At 43.5% G+C, this 27,471-nt stretch overlaps 1 protein-coding gene across 2 annotated transcripts in view; it reads left to right on the forward strand.

Moving 5' to 3' along the window:
* Positions 1 to 27,471, forward strand: part of lhpp (phospholysine phosphohistidine inorganic pyrophosphate phosphatase) — a 157,505-nt gene that overhangs the window by 110,254 nt on the left and 19,780 nt on the right. Inside the window, exon 7 of one of the 2 annotated variants that reach the window (XM_078564854.1) lies at positions 7,135 to 9,154. The exons of the other annotated variant lie outside the window; for it this stretch is intronic. Coding sequence (XP_078420980.1) covers positions 7,135 to 7,168 — 34 coding nt within the window. The 3' untranslated portion in view covers positions 7,169 to 9,154. Of the gene's footprint in view, positions 1 to 7,134; positions 9,155 to 27,471 lie in introns of those variants that run through there. 2 annotated transcript variants of the gene reach the window in all.

Consider the following 27,471-nt stretch of genomic DNA (forward strand, 5'->3'; position numbering starts at 1 on the left):
TCAAGAGGACTAGTGTGAGACTAACAGTTATGCAGTTATACTAAATGATAACCCACAATGATTGACACATTTCACATACTCTACTTTTATCGGCAGTTCCAATTGTAATGTGATCATGCAAACTTGCTTTAGAACGTGTTGTCAAGCTACTTTAACAATGAAATACACGTCAATTGAAAAAATGAACATGTTAAAGTAACACACCATTATCATGAGGCACAAGTATATTAAAAGTGTGACTGAAATATGAATAGTTGATGTTTACTTTCATTTTTCACTAAATGCTATGTACACTGCACTATGAACAGTGTATGCGAAATCCATTTTGTTAATATCCTCTCCGTAGTCACTATCAATGGACAGACTGACTTTGCATGTGCACACGCCCAGACTTGATTTTTGTCAAGAAAGCAATGGGAAATTTTACTGCAAGGTGAGGACAGTGGGTGGTGGTGATGGTATTTTCCTCAAATTCAGGAGAATTTTTTTTCACTTTGTCATTACCTAAAAAAGTCAGCAATTGCATCACTGAAACTTGGTTTAAAAATTAATTTTAAAGGCCCCTAGCTGTAAGGAATGATTTTAAATGATACTGTTAAGCCTCCTGGGAACTGTGATATACGGGGTGAATACAAAAAGTTCATCTGGAACAGCCACTTGCATTTATATTGTGATTTTAACATATAACACAAATGGAGGTCACTGGGGCACAACAAGAATTAATTTTACATTGTGATTATACAGCTGGACTAGCCAACCAGAGAAGACAGTCAAGGCCAGGTCTTGAGAAACCATTAAATATTATAATGGAGAGATGATGGGATTGGTATTCTTGAAAACTAGCATCAAATGTGCGAAAGACTCATCTTCATCTGAGCTAATAAAGAAAAAGGAAGAGCTCCCATTTACTTAGTGCTTTTAATATCCCGACAGCTTCACATCCAATGGATTACTTTCTGACGTGCAGTCATTGTTATTTGGGAAGATGGTTGTAGTTGTTGGAGGTGAGTCACCTCAGCTCTAGGACATCACTGCAGGAGTTCCTCAGAATAGTGTCCTAGGTCCAGCCATCTTCAGCTGCTTCATCAATTTCCTTCCTTCCACCATAAGGTCAGAAGTGGGGATGTTCGCTGATGATTGCACAATGTTCTGCACCATTCGCGACTCCTCAGATACTGAAGCAGTCCATGTCCAAATGCAGCAAGACCTGGACAATATCCAGGCTTGGGTTGACAAGTGGCAAATAATATTCACACCACACGAGTGCCAGACAATGACCTTCTCCAACATGAGAGAATCTAACCATCACCCCATGACATTCAATGGCATTACGATCACTGAACCCCCCCCCACTATCAACATCCTGGGGGGGGTTACCATTGACCAGAAACTGAACTGGACTAGCCATATAAATACTGTGGCTGCAAGAGCAGGTCAAAGACTAGGAATACTGCGATTAATAACTCACCTCTTGACTCCCCAAAGCCTGTCCACCATCTACAAGGCACAAGTGATGGAATACTCCCCACTTGCCTGGATGAGTGCAGCTTTCACAACACTCAAGAAGCTCGACACCATCCAGGACAAAGCAGCTCACTTGACTGGCACCACATCCATAAACATTCACCCCCTCCACCACCGATGCACAATAGCAGCAGTGTATACCATGTACAAGATGCACTGCAGGAATTCACCAAGGCTCCTTAGACAGCACCTTCCAAACCCACAACCACTACTACATAGAAGGACAAGGGCAGCAGATAGATGGGAACACCACTGCCTCTGCCACTGCCACTGAAATTCCCCTCCAAGCCACTCACCATTCTGATTTGGAAATATATCGCTGTTCCTTCACTGTCGCTGGGTCAAAATCCTGGAACTCCCTTCCTAACAGCACTATGGGTGTACCTACACCTCATGGACTGCAGCTGTTCAAGAAGGCAGCTCACCACCACCTTCTCAAGGGCAACTAGGGATGGGCAATAAATGCTGGCCCAGCCAGCAATGTCCACATCCCGTGAATGAATAAAAAAATAGTTGACACACAGTTGGGTCACATCAGCAGCAAACGATATGAATAATGGTTTTCTCAGTTTTCTAGGTCTTTGAGGGAGTAATGTTGGTCAGGATACCAGGAGAGTTCCCTGCTCTTCTTTTGAACAGTAATTTGGGACCTTTTCCATCCACCTGACTCATCAAAACAGGAAAATGGTGCTTTTGTTTAATATCTTCCTGAAAGGACAGAACCTCCAACAATGTGCTCCCTCAGAGCTGTACTAAAGTGGCAACTTCTCTTGTTATCGGTAAACTGTAATGCTGTTTATTTTTAATTATATGAGTGCTATTTATATTAAATATTTATGGGTCTGTAATGGATGCTACATATCCAGCAGAATCAACTGAAAAGCTTCATTGTTGTCAGTGACATATTGCACTACTTTTTAACCTAAGTGGCTCACTGATGTGTTAGACTCAGACAGATGATTGAGGAACATTATAATGTCCCATGTACCATTTGCTCATAAAGCTAGAAAACCCACCAGATTATATGTGCAAAACAAACTTGATTGATGGTGCCTACCACACTAAACAAGCACTTTATTATTAATACAAAAGGCAAAGTAGTGCAAATGCGGGAAATCTGAAATATAAACAGAAAGTGCTGGAAATACTCTGTAGGTCAGACAAAGTCTATGGATTTCTCTCCCCAGATGTTGCCTGACCTGCTGAGTGTTTCCAGCATTTTCCGTTTAAATATTAATCATGCAATTTCTTCTTTGGGTTACTTTTCACTTTGTCATTTCTTGAAATACAATTCAATCTTTCTTCATGCTCACTGGCAAAGACAGTGTCCCTTTGCATATTCATCTGTGCGGCAGCCTTCTGCCTCGTAAGACAAGGGTTTGCATCATAGTGGTCAACTCTGTGTTAAGCATCACCTGCCGTGGCTGAGGAGGAGCCCCCCTCTGGCATGGCAGTCACTGCTGCATTGGCTGCAGAGGAAGACAGGAGGCTGAGATATTCCAGCACACTCAAACTTCCTGTAAACCTAAAATCTAATCCGGTGCGCAAACTATTTGGGGTAGTGAATCACAGGGAGAACCATAAATCTTTCACCATGGGTTATGCATCAGAATTAGTGTGGGAAGCTTCTAGATGGGCTGGAATTTTCGTCCCCCTCCCCTGCAGCGGATGCGGCTGGCCATTCAACCTTCAGCAGGACCAGAAGATCCCGCCAAAGGGAGGGGCCAGAACATTCCACCCACGCTCCTCGTCTCTCCCATCAAACAGAAAAATGCCGCAGTGACCATCCAAGTAGCTTAGGCTAACCTTGCTTCTCCTTCCTTAGTCTAAAAGATGGGAAACTTTCACCTTGATTACTATGTGCTGGATTCAAATCCAGATTGGAGATTATAGTATTGTTAACAGTAACACAAATTAGCTGGGGGTCACTTTGACTTTGTGCAGTGGAAAATGGGTGATAGCGAACCAACAACCTGTTCTATATCTCTGCCGATATTTATTTCCATTGGTCAGGATATCACATAAAATTAAAACACCCGCCATTGTGTCTGCATGGCACTATTTAATGTAATGAAGTAACCTAATGTGCACCTCATGAGAGAAGGAAGAAGTTATGCTGAGTACTTTGTTTGCTGCTTTTAAATAACTAGATAGATATCTAATTTAAGTTTTGTATCTTTGACCTCATCTAAGTCTGCCTTATTTTGGTTCTCCACTTGCATCCTAAAGTATTCTATTGATGTCAGATGTGGGAGCTGTTCTAGCAGCTCAATTAATTTTAAAGAGAATTGATGATTTCGATGAAAATGGAGGCTGATTTTGAGACACTTAATCCTTTGGAAGAAAATACCAAAGAGAATTGGAGACACAAATATATCAGTTAAACCGAGACATCTTTTAACAGATTGAAAAGAAAGACTTGCATTTATATAGTGCTTTTCATGACCACCAGATGTCTCAAAATGCTTTACAGCCAATAAATTATTTTTGAAGTGTAATCACTGTTGTAAAGTAGGATTTGGGGGTAAATTTTCTACAATCTGTTAATTAATTTTGAGTAGGGAACCCACTTTATATTTGTGTTTACTCGCTAAGCTTAGTAAACAGTGAAAAAGGAACCTCCCTTTTGTTTTTTTTATTAAAAGGGGTAATTTTTCTGCAGAAAGCCCTTCCTCCTTTCAACCACAACACCACACAGGACTTCCTTCTCCCTAAAATGTTTTCTCGTCGATCAGTAGAATCCCCAGAAAATTTCACTTAATCTGACTACTTTCCCAAAAATATTTTATACTTTCAATAGCATGCCACTTTTCAAATTAAGAATGTAAATATAAACACTGCTATTTCGGAAAGTATTAGAAAAAGGCTGTCAGACGATAAATTAGACCTTGTATTTAAATGTGGTATTAGATCTGTATCCTGCTGCAGAATTGTGTTTTTAACAACTTAACGGAGACTATACCTGCTAAGCATAAACTTTTCAGTTACTATAATTATTTAAGCAACAAATTAAAAATTGCAAAAAGTGATTAATGTGCATTTCAAATTTTAACAAGCCACTAAAGTGTGTCACAGAGCACCTCAGTTAGATTGATCACCTTAGCATTGGCTGAACACCATTACTCAAATAACGATTAACATGAAAAATCTAATGTAACATTGAGCATATACACAGTATTACAATGTGCCTATAACTTTTGGTTCAGCAAAAGGATCACTTACAATTTTCTCCCACGTCTATTTGTTCTAATGTTTAAAAGTGTATATTACTCTCATTTCTCCTGATAAAGACCTTCAGAAAAAATGTATCTACCGTCAGAAAGAAAACATGAAATCCAATCAGGGTCCCCCTCTGATCAGCAGCTTGATGAGGGTCAGAATCCGATTTTTCCAGTTCTTAATGTCCATCCTCGTGCAGAAGCATTCGCTAAAGGCTTGAAAACGAAGAAAGCCATGTTGATTTAACTCATTAAAAAGCAGCCATTTTCCCTTTTTTTTTTCCTCGCTATATTTTGTCCATTTTAAATCTTTTTGGTTCTAAGCATGTTTCTCCTGGAGGGAGAGGCAGACTTGGAATTTGTTTGTGACCGTCATTGTCAATAGAGTTCTTAAATTCATCCTGAGCACCAGCTGAAAAGATGGGAAAGTTGGGCAAAGTGCAAAAATGGTTACTGAAACCACTATCACCTGCTTTGTGCTGCAGTCCAAGACTATTTTGACCCCATTGTGCCCAGCAACTAAAAAGTACAATATACTGGCTTCATTGAGATCTGTCAATGTGTATACAAGTCTCAAAGTGGTGTGTGCAAAGCACTGGTCTACAGCGCCCCCCCCATCTTTAAACTGTGTACAGTTCCCATCTTTCGCAGAACTCCATGTTTGAATCCCTCCAATCAGGTTGCTACCCCTGCTGTAATACCAAAACAGCTCTTATCAAAGTCACAAACAACATCCTATGTGACTTTGACAAAGGCAAACTTTCCCCCCTTATTCCTCCCAGCTTGTCTGCAGCCTGACATAGTCTGACTACACCATCCTCCACCAATGCCTCTCACTGTCATCCAGCTGGGTGGGACTGCGCTCACCTGATTCCATTCCTACCTATCTAATCATTACCAGAGAATCATTTGCAACGGCTTCTCTTCCTGCTCCTGCACCATTACCTCTGGTGCTCTCCAAGAACACATCACTGACCCCCTTCTATTTCTCACCTACACGCTGCTCCTTGGTGACATCATCCGAAGCATTAGTTTCCATATATAAATGCAGATGATACCCAGCTCTAACTCACCACTTCCTCTCCCGACTCCTCCACTGTTGCTAAATTATCAGACTACTTACTCAACATCCTGTACTGGTTAAGCAGAAATCTCCAATTAAATATTGGGAAAACTGAAGCCATTGTTTTCAGCTCCTGCTCCAAACTCCATTCCCTATCTACTGGCTTCATTCCTCTCCCTGGCAACAGTCAAAGATTAAGCCAGTCTGTTCGCAACTTTGGTGTCAAAATTGTCCCTGAGGTGAACTTTCTACCTTATATTTGCACCATTTTCTTCAGAACTGAAGGGAGGTAGAAATGTAGTGGTTTTGACACTGTTGAAAGGAAGAGAAGGAATTAGAACAAAAGGAAAGTCAGGTAAAGGTTAAAGGGTGCGAGAAATTAAATAAGAAATATGTCATGGAGCAGAAGGCAAAACGAGTCGTAATGGTTGTAGTAAAGAAACAAAGCATTGGTCCAGAGTAAGTATTAATGGCAATTTTAATCACACCATCTTTGGTGCTCACGTCTTCAGTTACCTAGGCCCGAGGCTCTGAATTGCACCCCTCCCCCTACACTTCCCTGCCCCTCTATCTCACTTTCCTCCTTTAAGACACTCCTTGCAACCTACCTCTTTTACCAAGCTTTTGGTCATCTGACCTAATATCATCTTATGCGGCTCTATAAAAATATAAGTTGTTGTTACTGTACCACAGGGCCAAGCATCTTCACTTTACCTTTGATACAAAGAAGGGTAAGGGTCAGCATAAATTGGATCAAGAATGATCAGTGGTAATAGCATTGGGACAAGTGACATAGATTCAAATTTATGGGCAGAATAGTTGATACACAGTTATTGAGCGGGGTTGGGTGGGGTGGGATGTTGCACTGTGAAATGGTAAGCATATAGATTAATCAACCCTGTGGAAGTGGAGGATATTATGCATTTTAAGCATAAAAGGGTGATGGATTAACTTTGACAGGCAGAGCCATTGAAGGCTATCAGATGTAAAGTGAGGCGAAAGGTCTGTTACATTTGGGACTAGTGTGATGGATGGAGAAGATGGACTGAGAGGGCTATTGGCCTACATTCCTAAATAAATTGGAAATTTGAGGGAGGGAATGGGGCTAGTTATTTGGCAACAGTAACCAAGGTCTTCTGGAGCTTGTTTTGGCTTGATTGTTAGGGGAAAGTTTGCCAGAGGTTTTTTTTCATGAAATTGGCTAAAGGCTTTCTGTTTCACTGTTTTTTTGTTTGCTTTCCCAGTTTATTAGCAGCTTAGCTGGCTCAATCTAAAGGTGAACTTGGATCAACCTGACTTCTTTACATTTCTTTTCACATCTTCACCCAGAGGCCAGATATATTCCTGGAGGAATGGAAGTTAGAGATCAGGTTATCCTCATACATTCTACAAGGCAAACTTGAAAAACAGATCCTTGAATGCAGGTTGCAAGTCTGCCCTCTTGCCTGGGGAACGTTTGGACCAGGAAAGGCTGAAGAGGGAAAATATGGATTTAAACAGATTTTTATTTTCTAATCTAGTTTACAGCATCCCTGAAATGTAGCAATTGTAATTGTTACAGACAGGAGTGGGGGAATGGGGGGCGGGGGGGAGGTTAATTTAAGCAACCCTGATTTCTCCTCTCACCACCTGTCTATAAACTGAAAGGTGTTTTTTGGTTTTTGATTTCCCCCTTTACAAGTGGTGGCATATTTCCCCCAACCCCTCAGTTTGGAGTGATCCAATCCTCTATTAATAATCCCACAGCAAACTCAAGATAAGGTAAAATCAGAGGGGTGGTTTATTTCTCACACACAAAATGCGGGAAGGGGTTTTGCAACGTCCACCCCATTTTGCACTCATACAATAAAAGAGGGATAAGGCAAAGGAAGGGGGTCAGGGCAACGACCACAGACAAAAAATTACGAATTATGGTTTCACTTGAGCCCAGAGTCCAGAATCAAAAAGTCCAGTGGTGTATTCCTTCAGAGGATAGCAGGCTGAAACTGTTGTATGGTGATCCGCTTTCCCAGAAGCAATGACTTCCATGATGGAAGAAGGCATGTAGAGACAAATTAGCCTTGTAGACACAGATACAGAACTTCAAATGTTCCAGTGGAACACAGTGTAGATGAGGGCCAGGCAATTTAAACTTGGGCAGAGCTCTTTGCCACCTGTTAGGTGGTAAATGGTAGACAGAGGCAGGCTGTTAGCCTGGAGTCCTGCTTTTGTTCTGGGGCTAAACAGTGACTGAGGCTAGAACTCAAAGACTGTATAATTAAAGCAATTCAAACAGCTCAAGTATCAGTCATGTGACAGGTTGGTTTCAGGTCGAACTATTCAGCTAACGGAGCACGCTTGTTAAAACCCAATGGGTAAAATTTTTCGCTCGGCAGGCGGGCCCGTGCCCGACCCAACTGAGCATAAAATGATGCACGATGACGTCAGGCAAGCGTCCCGTTGTCATCACGTACTCACACGATATTTCAGTCGGGCGCACGCCAGAGTCAGCGGCGCGCCCACTGACAATTGAAAGGCCTATTTAAGGCCATTAAAAAGTTAATTGAAATAAATTTTTTGCTGCCCGTACAACCTTACAGTTGGCAGTCAAGCGAAAGTGCCAAGCGGCCTTTGCACTTTTTTGGAAACCTCATCCACAGGCGGCATGAGATTTCCAGAAGTAAATAAGAATAAAATAAAAAACTTTCATTTTTCATTAATAACATGCCCCTGCTCATGTGACAGAGTCACATGAGGGGACATGTTTCATTACATTTTTATTTTTTAAATTTTTTTTTTCATATATCTTCATCTCCCTGAGTCAGCTTTCTCAGTTTCCTGCTACCGGCAATTGAGTTTCATGGAAAGTAGTACTGGTTGAAGATTGGCAGATAGACTGATAATAAGAGAAATAAATTAAATGGGGCAAGAGAAGGCACAGGACTGGAGAGATCAGGGGCTGTAGGTAATGTGAGAGACTTTCGGGGCAGAAAGAAAAAAAGAATGTGATATCCATCTGCTAAAGAGAACTAAGAGAGAACAAGATCTAAGAGAGTGTCTCTCAGCCGCTGTATCTCAGGTGTAAATTAATTTGATCACAGCATATCTCTAAAAGGAGGATGGAGAGGCTATAGTGGACAGCAATATTTTGTAAGTGATGGAAATGCAGCTACAAATGCATGACACTGCCTTAATCCGCCTTGAAGTGAATGCACGTGTACCTTCCTTTGGCTTGGTGTCCAACTTTTCCTGTTCTCACCTTTGCGAAGTGCTGGAACATTGTTCTATATTAAAGATGTTATGCAAACAAAAATTATTGCTTTGACGTTGTTATTCAGTAAACATTGTAATTACTAATAAAGTTTAACTTGTAGCATTCATTGTGTGTTATTTACATGTTCCAACTTGGAAATTTTTCTTTAATTTCTCAAAGGAGAGAATTTTCCCCCCCCACCCTGTCGGGGGAAGCCGTTGTGCAGGAGCAGGCGTGAACCCAATCGGCGCCCCTGATCAGGCCCGCGCCGCCATTTTACGTGGGCGGGCAAATTAAAGCCCACCCAGCATGACACACGCCCAGAAGCGCTAAGCGCGCCCTGTGCGGGCTTGGGGGGGGGGTGGGGTGTTCCCCTGAGTCGGGAATGGACTCACACAGAAATCTCCCTGAGGCACCTGTTTAGTTTAAGTTTTAAAACACTAAATAAAGAAAAAAATTTAAGACATGTCTCCTCATGTGTCACATGACAGTGTCACATGAGCTGGGACATGTCAATGAATTTTTATAACAATTTTTATTCAATTTATAAACACTTCATGAAAGCTAATCCCGCCCGTGGATGAGGTTTCATGAAAAATGCAAAGGCCGCCTGGGCTCTTCGCCTGCCCGCCAACCTTAAGGTTGGACAGGCAGCTCACTTTATTGGTTTACTTAGTTTTGAAGTGGCCTAAATAGGCCTTTGATAGTTCAGCGGATGCGCAGCCAAACTGAAAATCTAAATGACGCGTGGTGACGTTGGAACACACGCCCAACATCAACCCGCGTCATTTTACACCTCGGCGAGCAGATCCCGCCGCCACTTGCCGAGCCAAAAATTCTGGCCAAGATAAATTTCAAAACTGATTTCTCTAAAATATCCCTATCTATTAGTGAGAATTTCTTTTTAGTTCAATTCACCTTCATCTGATGGGCAAGACCCTCATCCTTCTCTGCCTCCTTTACCCTGGCATAATACATGACATCAAAATGTGAATAGGATTAGAAGTTGCATATCATGTTTGCTTGTTATTGAGCGAAGATATGATTGTATAAGATTGTGTTCTAGCCTCAGGTGACCTTTTTTGCACTATTTGTGTGGCAAAACATTGATGTTTCTCCAAGGAATGTTTTGCTAACGATGATTAATTCACCAAGCAACTGTTTGTAATATGTGAAACCCCACTGGTAAGGGTATCCCCCTGCTTTAGATTCTTTTCTGTAGCCCAAGTCTTGCATTAATGTAAACCATTTTTACTTTACTTGGCATTTTCTCATGGCATCATCTGAGCTTTCAGTTGGAATATACCTAAAAAATTGAATAAAAGAGAAATATTAAAGCACGATAGTGCAGGATTCAGCACTGATTATACAAGCCCAGCTATGAGGGGTACTGGTCTTTACAATAACAAATGAAGCCCAGGTATGAAAAACACAGATCATCCATCAATACCAAAGGTTTCTAATACATGTTTTTGTTCTGTATTTCATTGTAGACTTAAAGTCCATTTTGATCTTTTGACTTTTTTTTTTTCTGTGATCACTGTTGTGACTGGAGAATATAACTCTGAGATTCAGGTCATGATAAGAACACTTAAACCAGAGTAGGGTGATATCCTTCCATTGTGGGGGAGGGAGGGTGCATTTCAGTTTTTACAAATAAAGGGAGAGGCAGGCCTGGTCAGTAAATTTTAAATGGAAAATATCCTACATTTCTATATGTTACTTTATATGGCATGAGTATAAAATTGAGTAAGTGTTGTAATGAATAGGACTCACCATTACAGGGTTCGTTGTTGAAAGTTCACTCGCATTAAATTTAATGAAATTAACTTTTCATTAAATAACACTTTCAGTATTCCTACTTCTCCAAAACATCAAAGCATCATGCATCAAAAGAATCTTGAAAAAGATACTCATTGATGTCATGCTGGAGTGCTTCCTTGAGCAGCTATTAACTAGGTCCTAATACAAGAACACAAGAGTTAGGAGCAGGAGTTAGGCCTTTGGCCCCTCAAGCCTGCTGCACCATTCGATAAGATCATGGTTAATCTGATTGTAGCATCACTCCACTTTCCTGTCTGGCCCCCAAAACCCTTGACTCCTTTGCTGATCAAAAATCTAACTCTGCTTTGAACATATTCTATGACCCAACCTCCACTGCTCTCTGGGGAAGAGAATTCCACAGACTGAGAGAAAAAAAATTCTCCTTATCTCAGTCTGAAATGGGAGAGCCTTAATTTTTAAACTGTGTCATCTGACCTCAGGATCTTATATATTTCAATAAAATCACCTCTCATTCTTCTAAACTCCAATGGGTATAGGCCCAGCCTGTCCAACCTTTCCTCATAAGATAACTCTTCACCCCAGGAATCAGTGTACCTTCTCTAAACTGGATCTAATGCACTTATAACATTTCTTAAGCAAAGAAGCCAGAACTGTACACAGTACTCCAGATGTGGTCTCACCAATGCCTTGTATAACTGTAGCGTAAATTCCCTACTTTTATATTCAATACCCCTTGCAATAAACACCAACATTCCATTTGCTTCCTAATCACTTGCTGCACCTGCGTACCAACTTTTTGTGATTCATGTACCAGCACACCCAGATCCCTCTGTATTGTAGAGTTCTGCATTCTCTATCCATTCAAATAACCTACTGCTTTTCTATTCTTCCTGCCAATGTGTGGACTAGTTCACATTTACCCACATCATATTCCCTCTGCCAAATTTTTGCCCACTCTGTTAACCTATCTAAATCCTTCTGTAGACTCTTTATATCCTCTTGACAACTTACTTTCCTACCTATCTTTCTGTCATCAGCAAACTTAGCTACCAAACCTTCTGCCTCTTCATCCAAGTCATTGATATAGATTGTAAATGGTTCAGGCCCCACATCATCTATTTTCTTAATGCATCTTTGATTAGCGAATACAGACTTTGCAATGAAACATCTCTGTCAGACTCTTCAGTAGAAAGAAAAATCAATGTGGGATTGACTGGGTGGTACACATTAGAGCACAATGGTGCGATTCAGGTTCAATTTCCTTACACTGAATTTTTAATCCCATCACAACATGGAAAGGTACAATGTCAAATGACTGGCATAGCTCTGCAAGGGAATGGATAATGTGATGGTGAAACATCAATAGGATGCTTCTTGTACTTGTTTCCTGGCAGCTAGCTCAGATTGGATTTGTGCCTATGTTAATCAGACCATGTATTAATGTGGTAGCCTTCCATCTTATAAGGTGATAGTTTGTGCCGTGGTGGTCAAGCATCACCTGGTGTGGCACAGGAGCCCCTCTCTGGCATGGCAGTCTCTGCCCCGTTTGCTGCAGATGGACTGAGAAGGTGCATAACTCGTTGGCCTCTATTTTCTCTGTGACCTCTGCCAGCTGACGTTTTTGTTTCTCCTCGTCTCTTCCAATGACCTTCCAAACAGTCAGCCTCCAGAGGTCACAGCCATCAACAACTGTCTCCCAGTTATCAGTATCAATGTCCGCCATCCTAATGTCTCACTTGCAGGTGTCCTTGTAGGGGAGGTATGGACACCCAGGAGGTCATGACCCTGTGGTCATATCACCATACAGATGGTCTTCAGGTATACAGCCATAATTCATCTGATGAACCTGGCTGAGCCAGCGCAGACATCGTTGGCTTGGCAAAGAGTGCGTGCTGATGGAATTAGCACTGAAGGACCTGGCAGTCTGTCATTTGATGCTGAAATCAAGACACACAGCACAAACACTGCAGCTTGTTGTGTCCAAGCTGAGTAAGACTGTGTGGAACAACAGCAACGTGACTGAGAATACCAAACTGCAAGTCTACCAAGCTTTCATCTTCAGTACACCCTTCTACAATTTTTTATTCATTCATGGGATGTGGGCTTTGCTGGCTGGGCCAGCATTTATTGCCCATCCCTAGTTGCCCTTGAGAAGGTGGTGGTGAGCTGCCTTCTTGAACCGCTGCAGTCAATGTGGTGTAGGTACACTCTCAGTGCTGTTAGGAAGGGAGTTGCAGGATTTTGACCCAGCGACAGTGAAAGAACAGTGATATATTTCCAAGTCAGGATGGTGAGTGAAGTGGAGGGGAACTTCCAGGTGGTGGTGTTCCCATCTACCTGCTGCCCTTGTCCTTCTAGATGGTAGTGGTCGTGGGTTTGGAAGGTACTGTCCAGCGAGCCTTAGTGAACTCCTGCAGTGCATCTTGTAGATGGTACACACTGCTGCTTCTGTGCGTCGGTGGTGGAGGGAATGAATGTTTGTGGATGTGGTGCTAATCAAGTGGGCTAGTTTGTCCTGAACAGTGTCAAGCTTCATGAGTGTTGTGGGAGCTGCACTCACCCAGGCATTTGGGGAGTATTCCATCACACTCCTGACTTGTACCTTGTAAATAGTGGACAGGCTTTAGGGAGTCAGGAAGTGGGTTACATGGCACATAATTCCTGGCCTCTGACCTGTTCTTGTAGCCACAGTATTCATGTGGCTAGTCCAGTTCAGTTTCTGGTCAATGGTAACCCCAGGATGTTGATAGTGGCGGATTCAGCGATGGTAATGCCGTTGAACATCGAGAAATTGGATTCTCTCTTGTTGGAGACGGTCATAGCCTGACACTGGGTGGCACAAATGTTACTTGCCACTTGTCAACCCAAGCCTGGATATTCTCCAGGTCTTGCTACATTTGGACATGGACTGCTTCAGTATCTGAGAGGTCGCGGATGGTGCTGTACATCATGCAATCATCAGCGAAAATCCCCACTTCTGACATTGATGAAGCAGCTGAAGATGGCTGGGCCGAGGTCATTACCCTGAGGAACTCCTGCGATCATATTCTGGAGCTGAAATGACTGACCTCCAACAGCCACAACCATTTTCCTTTGTGCTAGGTATGACCCTAACCAGTGGAGCGTATTCCCCCTGATTCCCATTGACTCCAGCTCTGTTAGGGCTCCTTGATGTTACACTATGTCAAATGCGGCCTTGATTTCAAGGGCAGTCACTCTCAACTCACCTCGGGAGTTCAACTCTTTTGTCCATGTTTGAACTAAGGCAACAGTGGTGAGACCTGGACAACATATTCTTAGTAGGTGAAAAGGGCGAATAGCTTCCACCTTTGCTGCCTCAGACGCATCATCGGCATCTCTTGGCAGGACAAGGTCACCAGCTCAGAGACTTTAGTATGTGCTAATTCCATCAGACTATTTTCATGCTTTATATGCATGAGGTCTTTTGTTGTGGGGGCGGGGGGAAAGACCACTGGTGCAAATTTGGGAGAGGGGAATGTGCCAGCAATCATAGAACAATTAACTACAACTGTTCAAAAAACAAAATAAGCAGAATGAAAGAATAAAAATGAGGGATGTGGAGAGGAAAATGAACAGAGACAAATAATGGAACAAATATAGAATGAAAAATCATTAAAGATGAAATATTTAAGAAAATACCAGAAGAAGAGTGAAATCAAAATGAACGGATGTCAATAGAAAATGGAAGAATGATAAAAGTTAACCGCATTCCAAAAATATAGCATAGCCACTGAAAACCCTCTTTGATGAGCATTTGGATTGTGATGGTTTTGCTGTTGAAGCCCCTACCCCTCCCGTTAATACTGCATTTCTGCCTAAACTTTGTCAGCATTTCCACTTCAACTAACTTGTAATTTGAGGTATTGTGTAAAATGTGGAACATCTGTTAGCCTCTCAACAAGAATTCCAGTTCTTACAAAGTATTAACCTTCCTAGAGGATGTAGACATTAAATCTTTGAAATATTTCCACCTAGAAGTGAACAACTTAATATTGACAAATGAGAAGATTTGTCCCCTTTTTTTTTAGCCAATTCTTCCCCTGCCTTAACTCCAATTTGTAAAAACACATGTAATCAACACCACAGGACTGGTTTTGGGCCATGTGCCATTTAATTTAATAAAGAGTGACTTGAACACTCGAGGCTGTGCTTCTATCTTTATGAGATTGGCTGTTTTTACAAAGACATACGGGGTTAGACATATGGATTGCTATCAATAAATCAGTGTAAAAGAACAGAAGCTTTGTTCAGAGGTCTGATATCTGGGAGTCAGAGTGAAAAAGGAGTCGTTCTGTTCTGGATCATATCCAGATGAATTGTGCTTTTTTTAAATAACCAAGTTGATACTGTTGGTTTCAGCCCTGCTCTGGTAATTTTTAAAAAAAAATTAATGGCATCATGAATTTAACAAAGCAGCAATCAGCATTTGAAAGTTTAGTGTCTAGTTTTAATGCTTATTTTCATCTTTCCCTGAATCTTGTTGTGGAATGGGTCCTAAATGTATACAACTTCCTTTAAGGACCTGATGCATTGCAATTTAGCAGAAAAATAAATTTGGGGAATTCTGATGAGGTTATTTCTAATTTGTTGAGGCCAATGTTGCAGAAAGAAAACAATTGAGCCATCTTGTTTTTACCACACCTTATAACCAAATAAGGGAAATTGGCCTGGAGAAGCTTTGCCAGATCCTGAAGTCCAAGCACCTTTTTTTGGGTGTGTTGTGTTTTAACTCGGTTTGCAAGTGATTTGAGAAGGCAATAGCCTCAATATTAACACACATACACACGCGCGCACACACACACAGACACACATTTTATATACATGTGTGTGTATATTTTTTTAATTCATTCTCAGCATGTAGGTGTCGCTGGCTAGGCCAGCATTTATTGCCCATCCCTAGTTGCTCTTGAGAAGGTAGTGGTGTAGCCTGCCTTCTTGAGCCGCTGCAGTCCATGTGGTGTAGGCACACCCACAGTGCTGTTTGGAAGGGAGTTCCAGGATTTTGACCCAGCGACAGTGAAGGAACGGTGATATATTTCCAAGTCAGGGTGGTGAGTTACTTGGAGGGGAATTCCAGGTCGTGGTGTTCCCATCTATCTGCTGCCCTTGTCCTTCTAGGTGGTAGTGGTCGTGGGTTTGGAATGTGCTGCCTAAGGAGCCTTGGTGAATTCCTGCAGTGCATCTTGTAGATGGTACACACTGCTGCTACTGTGCGTCGGTGGTGGAGGGAGTGAATGTTTGTGGATGTGGTGCCAATCAAGTGACTGCTTTATATAAATATTTTTTAAAACTGGGCAGTAGGGGGAATGAGGGACGCGCCACAACTCACTGTATACATGTCCATTGCCATTTTTATGGCAGTGAGTGTACTGCCAGGCACCCACAGTGTAATTATGAATCCAATTTAAATTTAATAGGTGCCACGTGCATTTCCCTAGGGTCTGGAAACCCAGCAGCAAAGGAGAGATAGGAGATGCTAGCTAAAGAAAGCCAGTGCCTTTTACAGCACTCCTTGTGGGCCAGGAGGTGCATGAGCGTTCCCCCAGCCTCTCAAGGAAGCTTTCAGCGTCTCTTCTGCCAATCAAGGTCTATATTCCCCCCGCCCCCCCCTTTCCCTGCTATTATGCAGCTGACCGTTTTCCCACCAACCCCACTCCACCCCAGAGAACTGATCCCTTGCTCCCTCTCCCCTCCTAATTGTCTGTGAGCTCACAGGTCCCCAACTGCAGCTTCCTGCCACTGATTTGCGCGCCTGGCAATCCGTCAGCCTGTCAATTTGGCTGGCTGGCGGGTGGGAAATAGAAGAAAAGAATCATAATGTCCTCCCACTATAGTCGGCAGGACATCCATGTCTCTGGCCTTGCCAGGTTTCCCTGTGCCACCGTGCTCCTTTGCCACCTTCCAATAGAAAGCGGGACCGATTAATCCCAAATCCTGGGGCAGAATTTTTCAGTCAGTGCGCTGGGGCGGGCCCGACACACCGAGGCGTAAAATGATGCACGATGATGTCGGGCGTGTGTCCCGACTTCATCGCGCTGAGTTGTGATGTTTCATTCGGCGGCATGTGCCGGAGTCGGCTGCGCGCCCGCCGATATGTAAACGGCCCTATTAAGGCCATTAAGGATCTAATTAAGGTTATTGTAATCGCTGCCCGTCCAAGCTTAAGGTTGGCGGGCAGGCGAAAAGGCCAAGCGAAGAAACCTCATCCACAAGCGGGATGAGGTTTCCTAAAGCTTTTATTAAAACAATAAAAAATTTCTCATATAAATAAAAACATGTCCCATCTCATGTGACACAGTCATATGAGGGGACATTTTTAAATACATTTATAAACCTTTTATTTCATAATTTCAGAAGCCCTTCAATCTCCCTGAGGCAGCTCTGTGCCTCAGGGAGATTGAAACGCTCTTTCGCTGAGCGATACTGGTCGTGTCTTACGCTGGGTGGGCCGTAATTGGCCCGCCTGCATAAAATGGTGGCACAGAGCCGATTGTGAGTGGCGATCGGCTCCACGACCACTCCCGCCGAGCCCACCCACCAACTGAAAAATTCTGCCCCTGAAGTTTTTGTTTAATCCATCACTTTTACAGACTGAACTATTGCACCACACTCTTATCTTCCATCCTTTCAGTTCTGTTTAAGTGTCGCTTGTAAATACAGTGAGACTTTGCTGTATTAAAACAGATCAACTGCATCAAATCAAGTACATTAATCTTTTTGTCGTGTAACTTCTTTGCTTTTCTATTCCAGACCTCTATAAAGTCAAGGATTATGTATGCTTTTTTAACAGCCTCCTCAACTTGTCCTGCCACTTCCAAAGCTTCCTGTATGTAAACTCCTAGGTCTTTCTGATTCTGCACCCTCTTTAAATTATAAAATTTAGCTTATACTGCCTCTCCTCAATTTCCTTCCAAAACATAACACTTCACATTTCTCTGCATTAAATGTCCTGTCGTGTGTCTGCCCAATTCACCAGTCTGTTTATGTTCTCCTGAAGCGCGCTACTATCCTCCTCACTGTTTACTACATTTCCAAGCTTTGGGTCATCCGCAGACTTTGAAATTAGGCTCCCGAGAGCCAAGTAAATATCATTAATAAATATCAAAATGAGCAACTGTCCTAATTCCATCCACTGAGGGGCACCATTGTATATTTCTCTCTAGCCTGATAAACAACTGTTCACCAATATTTCCTGCATTCTGTCAATTTTGTTCAACACTGCCTCTACTACTTTAATCCCATGGACGTCAATTTTGCTATTGTGTGGTACTTTATCAAATCACTTTTGAAAGCCCTTATATACATCAACTGCGTTACCCTGATCAACCCTCTCTGATATTTCATTTGCCTTTAACAAATCTGTGTAGGCTGTTATTTATTAGCCCATGTTTTTTCAAGTAATTATTCATTTTGTCAAAGATTATTGTCTCTAGAAGTTTCCCCATCACCAATGTTAGGCTCACTGGTCATTACCTCCACTCTTTATATCCCACCTCTTTTTTGAACAGATGTCTAACAAAACCTGTCAAAATCGCACATCCATTCTGTGACTAATCTTCTAAATCTTTCAACCTTTAAAAAAAAACATTGTAAGGAAGAAGGAAAAATTGTATTGCATGTTATCCTATACTGCTCTTGCTCACCTCATTGTTAGTGCACAGGGGCCTGAAAACATATCAATTGTAGTATTGTTCACAGCAATCTAAAGGACTAAACAGTTACATGTTAGAAATGGGCTGTTGTTGGCTGGGGAAAAATGTGCATGAAGAATGCAGTAAATAAAAACAATTTAGCAGTGATTAGGAGAGAAATATACAACTGAAGTAATGTTACTTAACCCCTAGCATTACTTTCCCCTTTAGAACAACAGTTTTCAATAGATAACCTGTCCCCTTCTGGTCAGTTTAGGGATGGGCACTAAATGCTGGCCTAGCCAGCTACATCACCATCCCATGAAAGAATAAATTTTAAAAATCTAAAATAACTGGGGACTCTAATTTAAATGTTATCGGACATTAATAGGATATTAGTTGTTCCCACATAGAGTTGCTATAACTAACAAAGCAATAACTAACCTACTGTCTTGATCTCTGTACAGGAGCTCCCATTATAATCGGTATCAAACTGTAGTACCAATGCAAAACTCGATCATCTGACAGTGGCTCTGTTCTAAGATAGCAGATCCAACTTTTGAGGGTGTTGCTGCATGACAGACTTGCTCTGCCACTCACCGACATAAAGGACTTTACCTTGGGAGCTCTGATGACACTGAAACTGCAGGCTTTTGAGCAGGGATTGGCAACCTTAAAAAACAAGAGCCAGTTTTTAAATTGTCATAAATGCAATCACTATCTTAAGAGCTGGATTGCTGTTACTCAAATGTCAATAGTAACGAAAACAGTACAGACACATTTCAGAAACACTTTAAAGGATTTTACAAGAAGCTATTAATTGTATAATACTTTCTCACGAGTACAGTGTTAATATAAGTTTAAAACAAATCAAAATAAGCCATTTAATTACCATCAAAATGAGATCAATCAATCAGGGTCTGGAGCTGCAAGAGTCTTTAATGAACTGTGTGTGGATCTGGAGCCACAGCTTACAAACCCCTGTTTCTGTGGATCTTGAGCAACCTCCTTGAACTGCTACAATCCACCTGGTGTGGATGCACCCACAGAGCTGCTGGGAAGGGAGTTCCAGGATTTTGACTCCACGACAGTGAAGGAATGGTGATGTTGTTCCACATCAGGATGGTTTGTGGCTTGGAGGGGAATTTGCAGGTGGTGGGGTCCCCATGCATCTGCTGCCCTTGTCCTTCTAGGTGGTAGGGGCCACAGGTTTAGAAGTAGCTGTCGAAGGAGCCCTGGTGAGTTGCTGCAGTGCATCTTGTATATAGTACACGTTGCTGCTATTGCACCGTTGGTGGATGGGGTGCTGATCAAGTGGGCTGCTTTGTCTTTGTCGAGCTTCTTGAGTGTTGTTGGGTCTGCACTCATCCAGGCAAGTGAAGAGTATTCCATCACACTCATGATTTGTGCCTTGTAGATGGTGGACAGGCTTTAGGGAGTCAGGAGATGAGTTACTCACCACAGTATTCCCGGGTTCTTGCTCTAGTAGCCACAGCTTTTGTGCAGCTTGTCCAGTTGGTCCATGGTAACCCCTAGAATGTTGATGGTGGGGGATTCAATCATTGGTAATGCCATTGAATGTCAAGGAAGAACAAGGTAAATTCTTCTCTGGAGATGGTCATTGCCTGACACTTGTGTGGCACAAATGTTACTTGCCCAAGCCTGAGTGTTGTCCAGGTCTTGCTTGATGGATACAGATGGCTTCAGTATCTGAGGCGTCACAAATGATGCTGAGCATTGTGCAATCATCAGTGAACATCCCCATTTCTGATCTTATGATGGAAGGAAGGTCATTGATGAAGCAGCTGAAGATGGTTGGGCCTAGGACACTACCCTGTGGAACTCCTGCCATGATGCCCTGGGACTGAGATGATTGACCTCCAACAACCACATCCATCTCCTTTTATGCCACGTATGACTCCAAGCAGTGGAGGGTTTTCGCCCAATTCCCATTGGCTTCAGTTTTTCTAGGGATCCTTGACGCCAGTTAAATGCATCCTTGATGTCAAGAGCAGTCATTCTAACCTCACCTCTTAAATTCAACTCTTTTTTTTAACCATATTTGGACCAAAGCTGTAATGAGGGCAGGAGCTGAGTGGCCTTGGTGTAACCTAAACTGAGCATCAGTGAGCAGGTGATTGCTGCATATGTGGCGCTTTCAGCCACACCTTCCAACACTTTGCAAATGATTGAGTGTGGATTGAAGGGGTGCTAATTGGTAGGATTGGTTTTGCCCTGCTTTTTTATGGACAGGACATATGTGGACGATTTTTCTCATTGCCAGGTAGATGCCAGTGTTATAGCTGTACTGGAACAGCATGACCAGGGGTGCAGCTAGATCTGGAGCACAAGTTTTCAGTACTGCTGCCTGGATATTGCCAGAGCCCATAGCCTTTGCTGTATCCAGTGCCTTCACCCGTTTCTTGATACCACATGGAGTGAATCGAATTGACTGAAAATTGGCATCTGTGATTCTGTGGACCTCAGGAGGAGGCCGTGATGGATCATCCACTCGGCACTTCTGGCTGAAGATGGCTGCAAGTGCAAGTGCTTCAGCCTATTCTTTTGCACCGATGTGCTGGGCTCCCCCATCATTGAGGATGGGGATATTTGAGGAGCCTCCTTGTCCAGTTAGTAGCTTCATTGTCCTCCACTATTCACTGTTCTAGGATCTGATTATTATGGTAAAGATATTGTCATAGACCATACATGTTTTATGTGTTTTATTACTGCCTATGATCAGTGTGTTTTGTATGTGAGGGAGGTGTGTTTTCTTACCCTCCAAGTGATTGTCCCAATTTAAATGATTCCAGGAGCAAGCTTTTTGTGGATTTAAAAATAAGGAAGGTTATTTATTATCACACACATGCCCCAGAAGTTTAAAATTTGATGTCTCACCCATTCGATTCACCCACACTATTACTCATGCAAATATTAGACACAGACGAGGGGAAAAAATACAGTTACAATATATGATTATCTCAGTCTCTCTTTCATGGCCGGCCTGTAGTTTCTTAGATGAGTAATGGTCTTGATTATTGGAGTAACGGTCTTGTACAGCAGAGGATTCTTAATAGGCTGCAAAGCTTCGTGTAGTCAAATTTTCTAGAGGTTGGTTCTCAGGCAAACTTGAAGTTGGAACAGGTAAGAGGAATCCTCCCACTTTCAAGATATTGTTGTTCATTACCTTGGCAGCTCGGATGACCTGCAGCTGGTTGATGGCTTTCAGTGAAATCCCTCTGCAGAACAGCTTGCTGTTTTAGAAGCAGGCAACAAACATGACTGTCTCTCCATGTGATCCGTTACAAGTCCAAAGGCCTTTACCAAATAAGGTGGGTGACCAGGTCGATTATACATCCTGTGTGATGACTTTCATACCTTGAGAGTTTGAGACAGCCAGTGTCTCTGCATCTGAATGATACATTCAATTTGAAATTATCCTTTTGAATTCAGGAAAAGGCATTGAGTCAACATCATTCTGGAAAGTTCCTTTGATTCCCTCTTGTGACACGGGAGTGTCTCAATCCACAAGAGAAGTCAGCTGATCCTCATACAGCCACTTCCTGTAGCCTTTTGTGGTTTTTAAAAATATAAAGTATTGACTGAAAGTTCAGAATATACTGGAACATGACACTATCTAGAGTGCTACCTTGCTGTAGCCATCAAGTAGCCGTTTTTTTCAATGTGAGATCAGCAGCTGAGATATAGGGCGGAATTGTCACAGATTTGCACTAAGTATTGTAGGGGGCAGGAAAAGAGGTGTTTTACCTGCCGGCCGCAATGACGGCTTTTCAGGCTGTACCGTCCCAATCCCGCCTCATTAATCATGCAGTCCCAGGAAACACACCGTTTCGATGGTGAGTGGGCTGTCATTCGCCCACCACGCCATTACCTCGCTGCTTCATCACACCGGGCGCCATATTTAAAGTGCAGCTGCGCGCACACCCCTAAGTGCTTCCAGCCCACTACTGCTGCAAAGAAGATGTGGCCCCGAAAGGCAGGAAGACTGCACTGCCGTGCAGGCTGAACTCCATCACTGATGCCATAGTTGGCCTCCAACAGTGTGTACACGACATGGGTGTGGGGCAGCTCGATCTCGCTCCAGCTACCCCTTCTCCTCCATGAGTCAGCCAGGGGACCTCAGGCACCAATAGGGAGGAGGATCAGCAGGTACACACCCTGGAGCCACCCACCCAGGTGACTCCGGGTGCATCCGGCCCATACGAATCCACTCTTCCTGTGACCCCAGCAGCTCCAGCTCCACAGGCCAAAGAGGGCACCACTGCCACACAGCAGGACCCTGGAAGCAAGCCGGGCCCTCCAGGTCTCGGCCCTCCAGAGTACGCCCGCCAAGGTGATCACAGACAACAGGGTGTAGCAGTCAGCAGGCTGCCTCCACCTCTGCTGTGGATGTCCGGAGAGCACGGAGACGTAGCAGCGGGGTTAGGATGGTTAAGAAGATGTAGTTGCACAGGCTGGGCACAGGGGTTAATCACTTGTACATAAGGTCCACTATTGTAAATAAACTCCCAAGAATGTCTCCCTGCCTATGGCTCCTTGTTCTGATGAGTAGTGTTCGTGTCACTCAGATGTGAAACCTTGGTTCTTCCACAAGATAAAGGCAGGTGTCTCAGCCCAGGGCCTGTGCTTTGTGCAGCCTTCAGACCAAAGTGATGGTCCGGCCTCACACTCCCTGGACACATTAGTGATGCCTGCACCTCAATGGTGCTTGTCATTGCTGCCAGAATGTTGTGGGCAGGCATCACATAGTTCCATCATTCTCTCTGTGTGCTCTCAGCACCTTTAAGGTGGGGCTGGCCTCACCTCGTCAGCATCTGTGACCGATGACGCTGTGCTCCTGAAGGGTTCAGGTGCTGAAGGCGGACAAAGGATCAGGTACGTTTAAAGTATCACGGTTGCATCTCTATGATATGACCCTGATCACAGAGTGCAGGTGAGCTGCCCTCGGCCAGAGGCTATGTGAAGATCTATGGAGTGTCCTCACTGCATGCCATCATCGTCCTCCTGGAATTGAATGATCCAGAAAATGAACCTCATTTTCAGCATCCCGATGATTTGCTCCACCAAGGTGTGAGTTGCAACATGAGCCTCGTTGTACCTTTGCTCTGCTGCAGTCTGAGGCCACCACACAGGTGTCATCAGCCACATCGTCTGCAGGTAGCCCTGGGTCCCCCTAGCCAACTCACATGCTCTGTTCAAACTTTCCCTGAAATTTGATACGTAATCCAGGAGGGTAGTTGCTGAATTTTGACCCACCAATGTCTCATGAACCAATTTCAGTGGTCCCCTTACCTCATGATCATAAACTAGTTCAAAAGGGCTAAAACCAGTCGATGCATTAGGAGCATCTCTAATAGCAAATAACAAAAATGAAATTCCTGTATCCCAATCTTGTGCATAATCAAGACAGTATGCTCTTATCATAGCTTTTAAAGTTTGATGCCACCTTTCCACAGCCACCTCGTCTGCAGGTACCCCTGGTCCCTGAGAAGCCATCTCTGCAACCTCTGGACCCTGGAAGATGTTAAGGATCTGAGATCAACTGAGAATGTAGGAGTCATGGACATTCCCTGGAATCCGTACGCAGACCTGTAGGATACGTTCCTGGTGGTCGTGCACCAACGGAACATTCAGCAAGTGGAAGCCCTTGCAGTTGACATGGTTGTGACTGCCATGGAGATCTGAACTACACGTGAGTGCAGTTGATGGCACCCTGAACCTGTGGGAAATCTGTGTTCTGGCCAAATCCCATTGCTCTTGCATCCTGGCTTTCCTGGTCCTGGGCGAAATGCACAAAGTTGTGTACCTTCGCGAATATGGTGACTGTGACCTCCTGGATGCGTTTGTGGATAGAGACTGGTGAGTATCCCACAGAGGTTGCCTGTGGACCCCTGAAAGGAGCCACTGCCGTAAAAATTGAGCACCACGGTCACTTACATGGCCACGGGCAGTGGATGCCCTCCATGTCCCCGTGACACCAAATTCTGCAGTAGATAGCAGATATGACTGGACAGTTCCCTAGACATTCGCAGTCTTCGGCAACACTGGTTCTCGGTCATCTACAGGAATGAAAGGCGGCATCTATAGACCCTGGGTCTAGCTAGGGGCTGACCAGCAACGGCTCTCTGTGGCTCTTTGGCTGCATTTGGGGGATCCCCAGCTGTCCGTTCTCCCTAAGGGTGCTGCTCCTCCTTCTGCCCGGCCAGGCGCTTCCGTCGTTCTCTTCTCCTTTGTCTCCACTCCCTCTAAGCCTTGAGGCATACAGCTAGGTCACCAGCCTCCATGCTCCTGATGTACTCTTCCTGCAGGATGAAAGAGAGAGACGTGTTGGTTAGCTTAGGTGTACAAAGAACCGTTCTTGGTTAAGTCTGAAGGCCCCTTAGCGCATCCCAGAGAGTGCTGGCCCCCACTTGTACGGCCAGAGTTTAGTGCGCTGCATGGCTGCCCGAGACCCAACTCCGCCCCACTTCACCTGACCGATTGGCGGCTGCTTTGCTCACAGGACTGCATACTGTGCTTTCAGCTCAGGCACAGATATTCTCCTAACCCACGCTGCAAGGTGCACTATTAGCTTAAACCATGGGGAGACTAATCCAAACTGGAATGATAACCTTGAAAGGGGCTGTGAGCGCCTCCACCAGTGACTGCTCCATGGCCAGCTTTAGCAAGGAGACTGTACAACCTGCCCAGTCGTCCAACTGTTCTGCAATCCATTAAAACACTCATTAGTTTGCAGTCTGTGCCTGAGGGGTGAAAAGCTCTGGAGCACTTGATGGCACTTTGATGCCTCTACATTGCTTGATTGGACAGATAAGCTAGAGGCCTGACTCCAAGCATGTCAACGTGGCTGCATCTGAATTGTCTCAGCCGCAGAGCAATGGTCACTTTATATAAGGTTTCCCTAATGTGGGGTCGCTTCCCTCCCACCCCACCCCACACACACTTGTGCAGTACTATCAACCGTTCCCCCCCACCCCGCCCCCCAAGTCGCCTCAACCCCAGTGCAGCCCCAGCCAGCTGGGAAAAAGCGACTTGCCTGTGCCCACGCCTGAATGCGCAGCGCTTCTTCCTGGAATAGGTGATCCTCGCGAGCGCTGCGCAACGTTACCATGCACTCATCTCCGATTTCCCCTCAAAGTGCAGCCCGCCAGGTGCATGCCTTATATATGCTGTTGTGACACACATCAGTGTGGAATCACACCGGCGTGTTCAGATGATCCAACGTGGGGGGTATGATTCTGGCGAGTTGGGCTGATAATGCTATGCAGGTGTATTACAATGAAGTTCCCGATGTCCAACGGTGTGAAACACAGCCCACCATTGATGGGCTGCGCAGGCAATTGCAAACTGGTTTCATGACGTCATGTAGTCAATTTTGGGCTGGCCATATTGTCCGGTCACAATGCCAAACACGCCCACCGCCAATGGGCACAGAAAATTCCGCGTGTAGCCCTTGTACTCAGTTTTCAGATGGAGCTTCCTGTCAAGCCCCTTACTTTTGATTCCCTACCCCCATCGAAGAACGTCACACCAAAATGCATTAAATCCTAATACTAATCGTCTCTAGTTCAGCTATAGTCGGATTCGATCAGAAAAGAAATTGGTCATGTTCGTTGCAGGTTGCCATTTGTTAATACCCACCGTCTTCACGAGCCATTTTTGATGATCAAATGATGGATGGTTGTTCTTCCAATCTCCTCAGACACTTGGAATTCAGTATAATTTACACAGTAACATTGTGTGGCAAATCCTCTTCAATTATTCCAAAGCAGTTCTCCGTTCTCATGACAACTGTAAAGATATTGGCATAATTGCATAACACGTGGCACAAAGATCACTGTACTCTGGCGTTGTTTGTTGTCTGGCAATCAGATAGGATATTGACTTGTAGGAGTTGAGTATAATCAGTCAGAAAAAGCTCCCTGACACTCCACTGAATTGCAAAATTGAGCTGTCTGTATTTCTAAAGACTGGTTTTAAGATGGCTCACATTCAGAATGAAATGACACTGAAGAAATAAAGAATCCACTCAGTCATGTAAATGAATCCATTCAGTTATATAAATGGATCTCAATCAAGGTGTCCCTTTAAAAGGAGAGTTAAAAAAAACAAATGATGTTAACAGCTAAAGAGTTCAATATAACAATTAATAAAAAGTTTCTACATAGTTTAAAAATACAGTACCACAAAGTGTGGTCCTAGAAAAACAGGCCTTACAGTATTTTTAAAATGTTCCTTTTAGAACTGTACTTTGTTTACTTCAGCAAGGCTTGCCCTTATCAAACTAATCCCTGGGGAGATCATTCATCTTTTCCCAAAATAATCTCATCAGTCTTCATCCTTTTTATTGGGAGTTACTGTAAAAACAAACACTTCACCCTCTTCAGAAGTGCAGGGCTGGTAGAATGTTTAAACTAACCACGTGCTACAGGCTGTACCAAATGTTTGCAGTTCCTCTTTGTTGAAAGAAACCTTAAGCTGTGTGGTTCTGAAGCTTTGAGTGTGTACACCTGTGCTGCAGCTATGGAGAAAAATCATGGAAATACATTTTGATGTCTTTCAGGGAATGTTTCTATGCACAGGCTAGACCATGTGAGAAACACACCTTAATATAGCGTATGTATTGTAATTTCCCTCCCCCCACCCCCCGCCCCAAAAAAATCTCACACAAGAAGGTCTAGTCAGCTTACAATGAGTCAAGTTTGGCTGCAACTTGAACTGCCATTTAATTTCAAGGTAAAATATCCTTGCTTACGAAATCAAATAGTTTGAACTTTTTCAAGCTCGTACAGTTTGAAATTGCAATTAGTCATTAGGCTAAAATTAAAAATGAAAAGCAATGTTTGGACTGAACCTGTTAAAATAGACAAACCAGATTAAGGGGGCAACCAACAGTTGTGTTCAGCAGAGATGTCATCTGTTGGTTGGTGTATTAACACCAGCCTAGGATAAATTTACAGCATCATTACTCCATGT

Source organism: Cetorhinus maximus, chromosome 20 (genome assembly GCF_964194155.1).
Source record: "Cetorhinus maximus chromosome 20, sCetMax3.hap1.1, whole genome shotgun sequence".
NCBI classification, from domain to species: domain Eukaryota; kingdom Metazoa; phylum Chordata; class Chondrichthyes; order Lamniformes; family Cetorhinidae; genus Cetorhinus; species Cetorhinus maximus.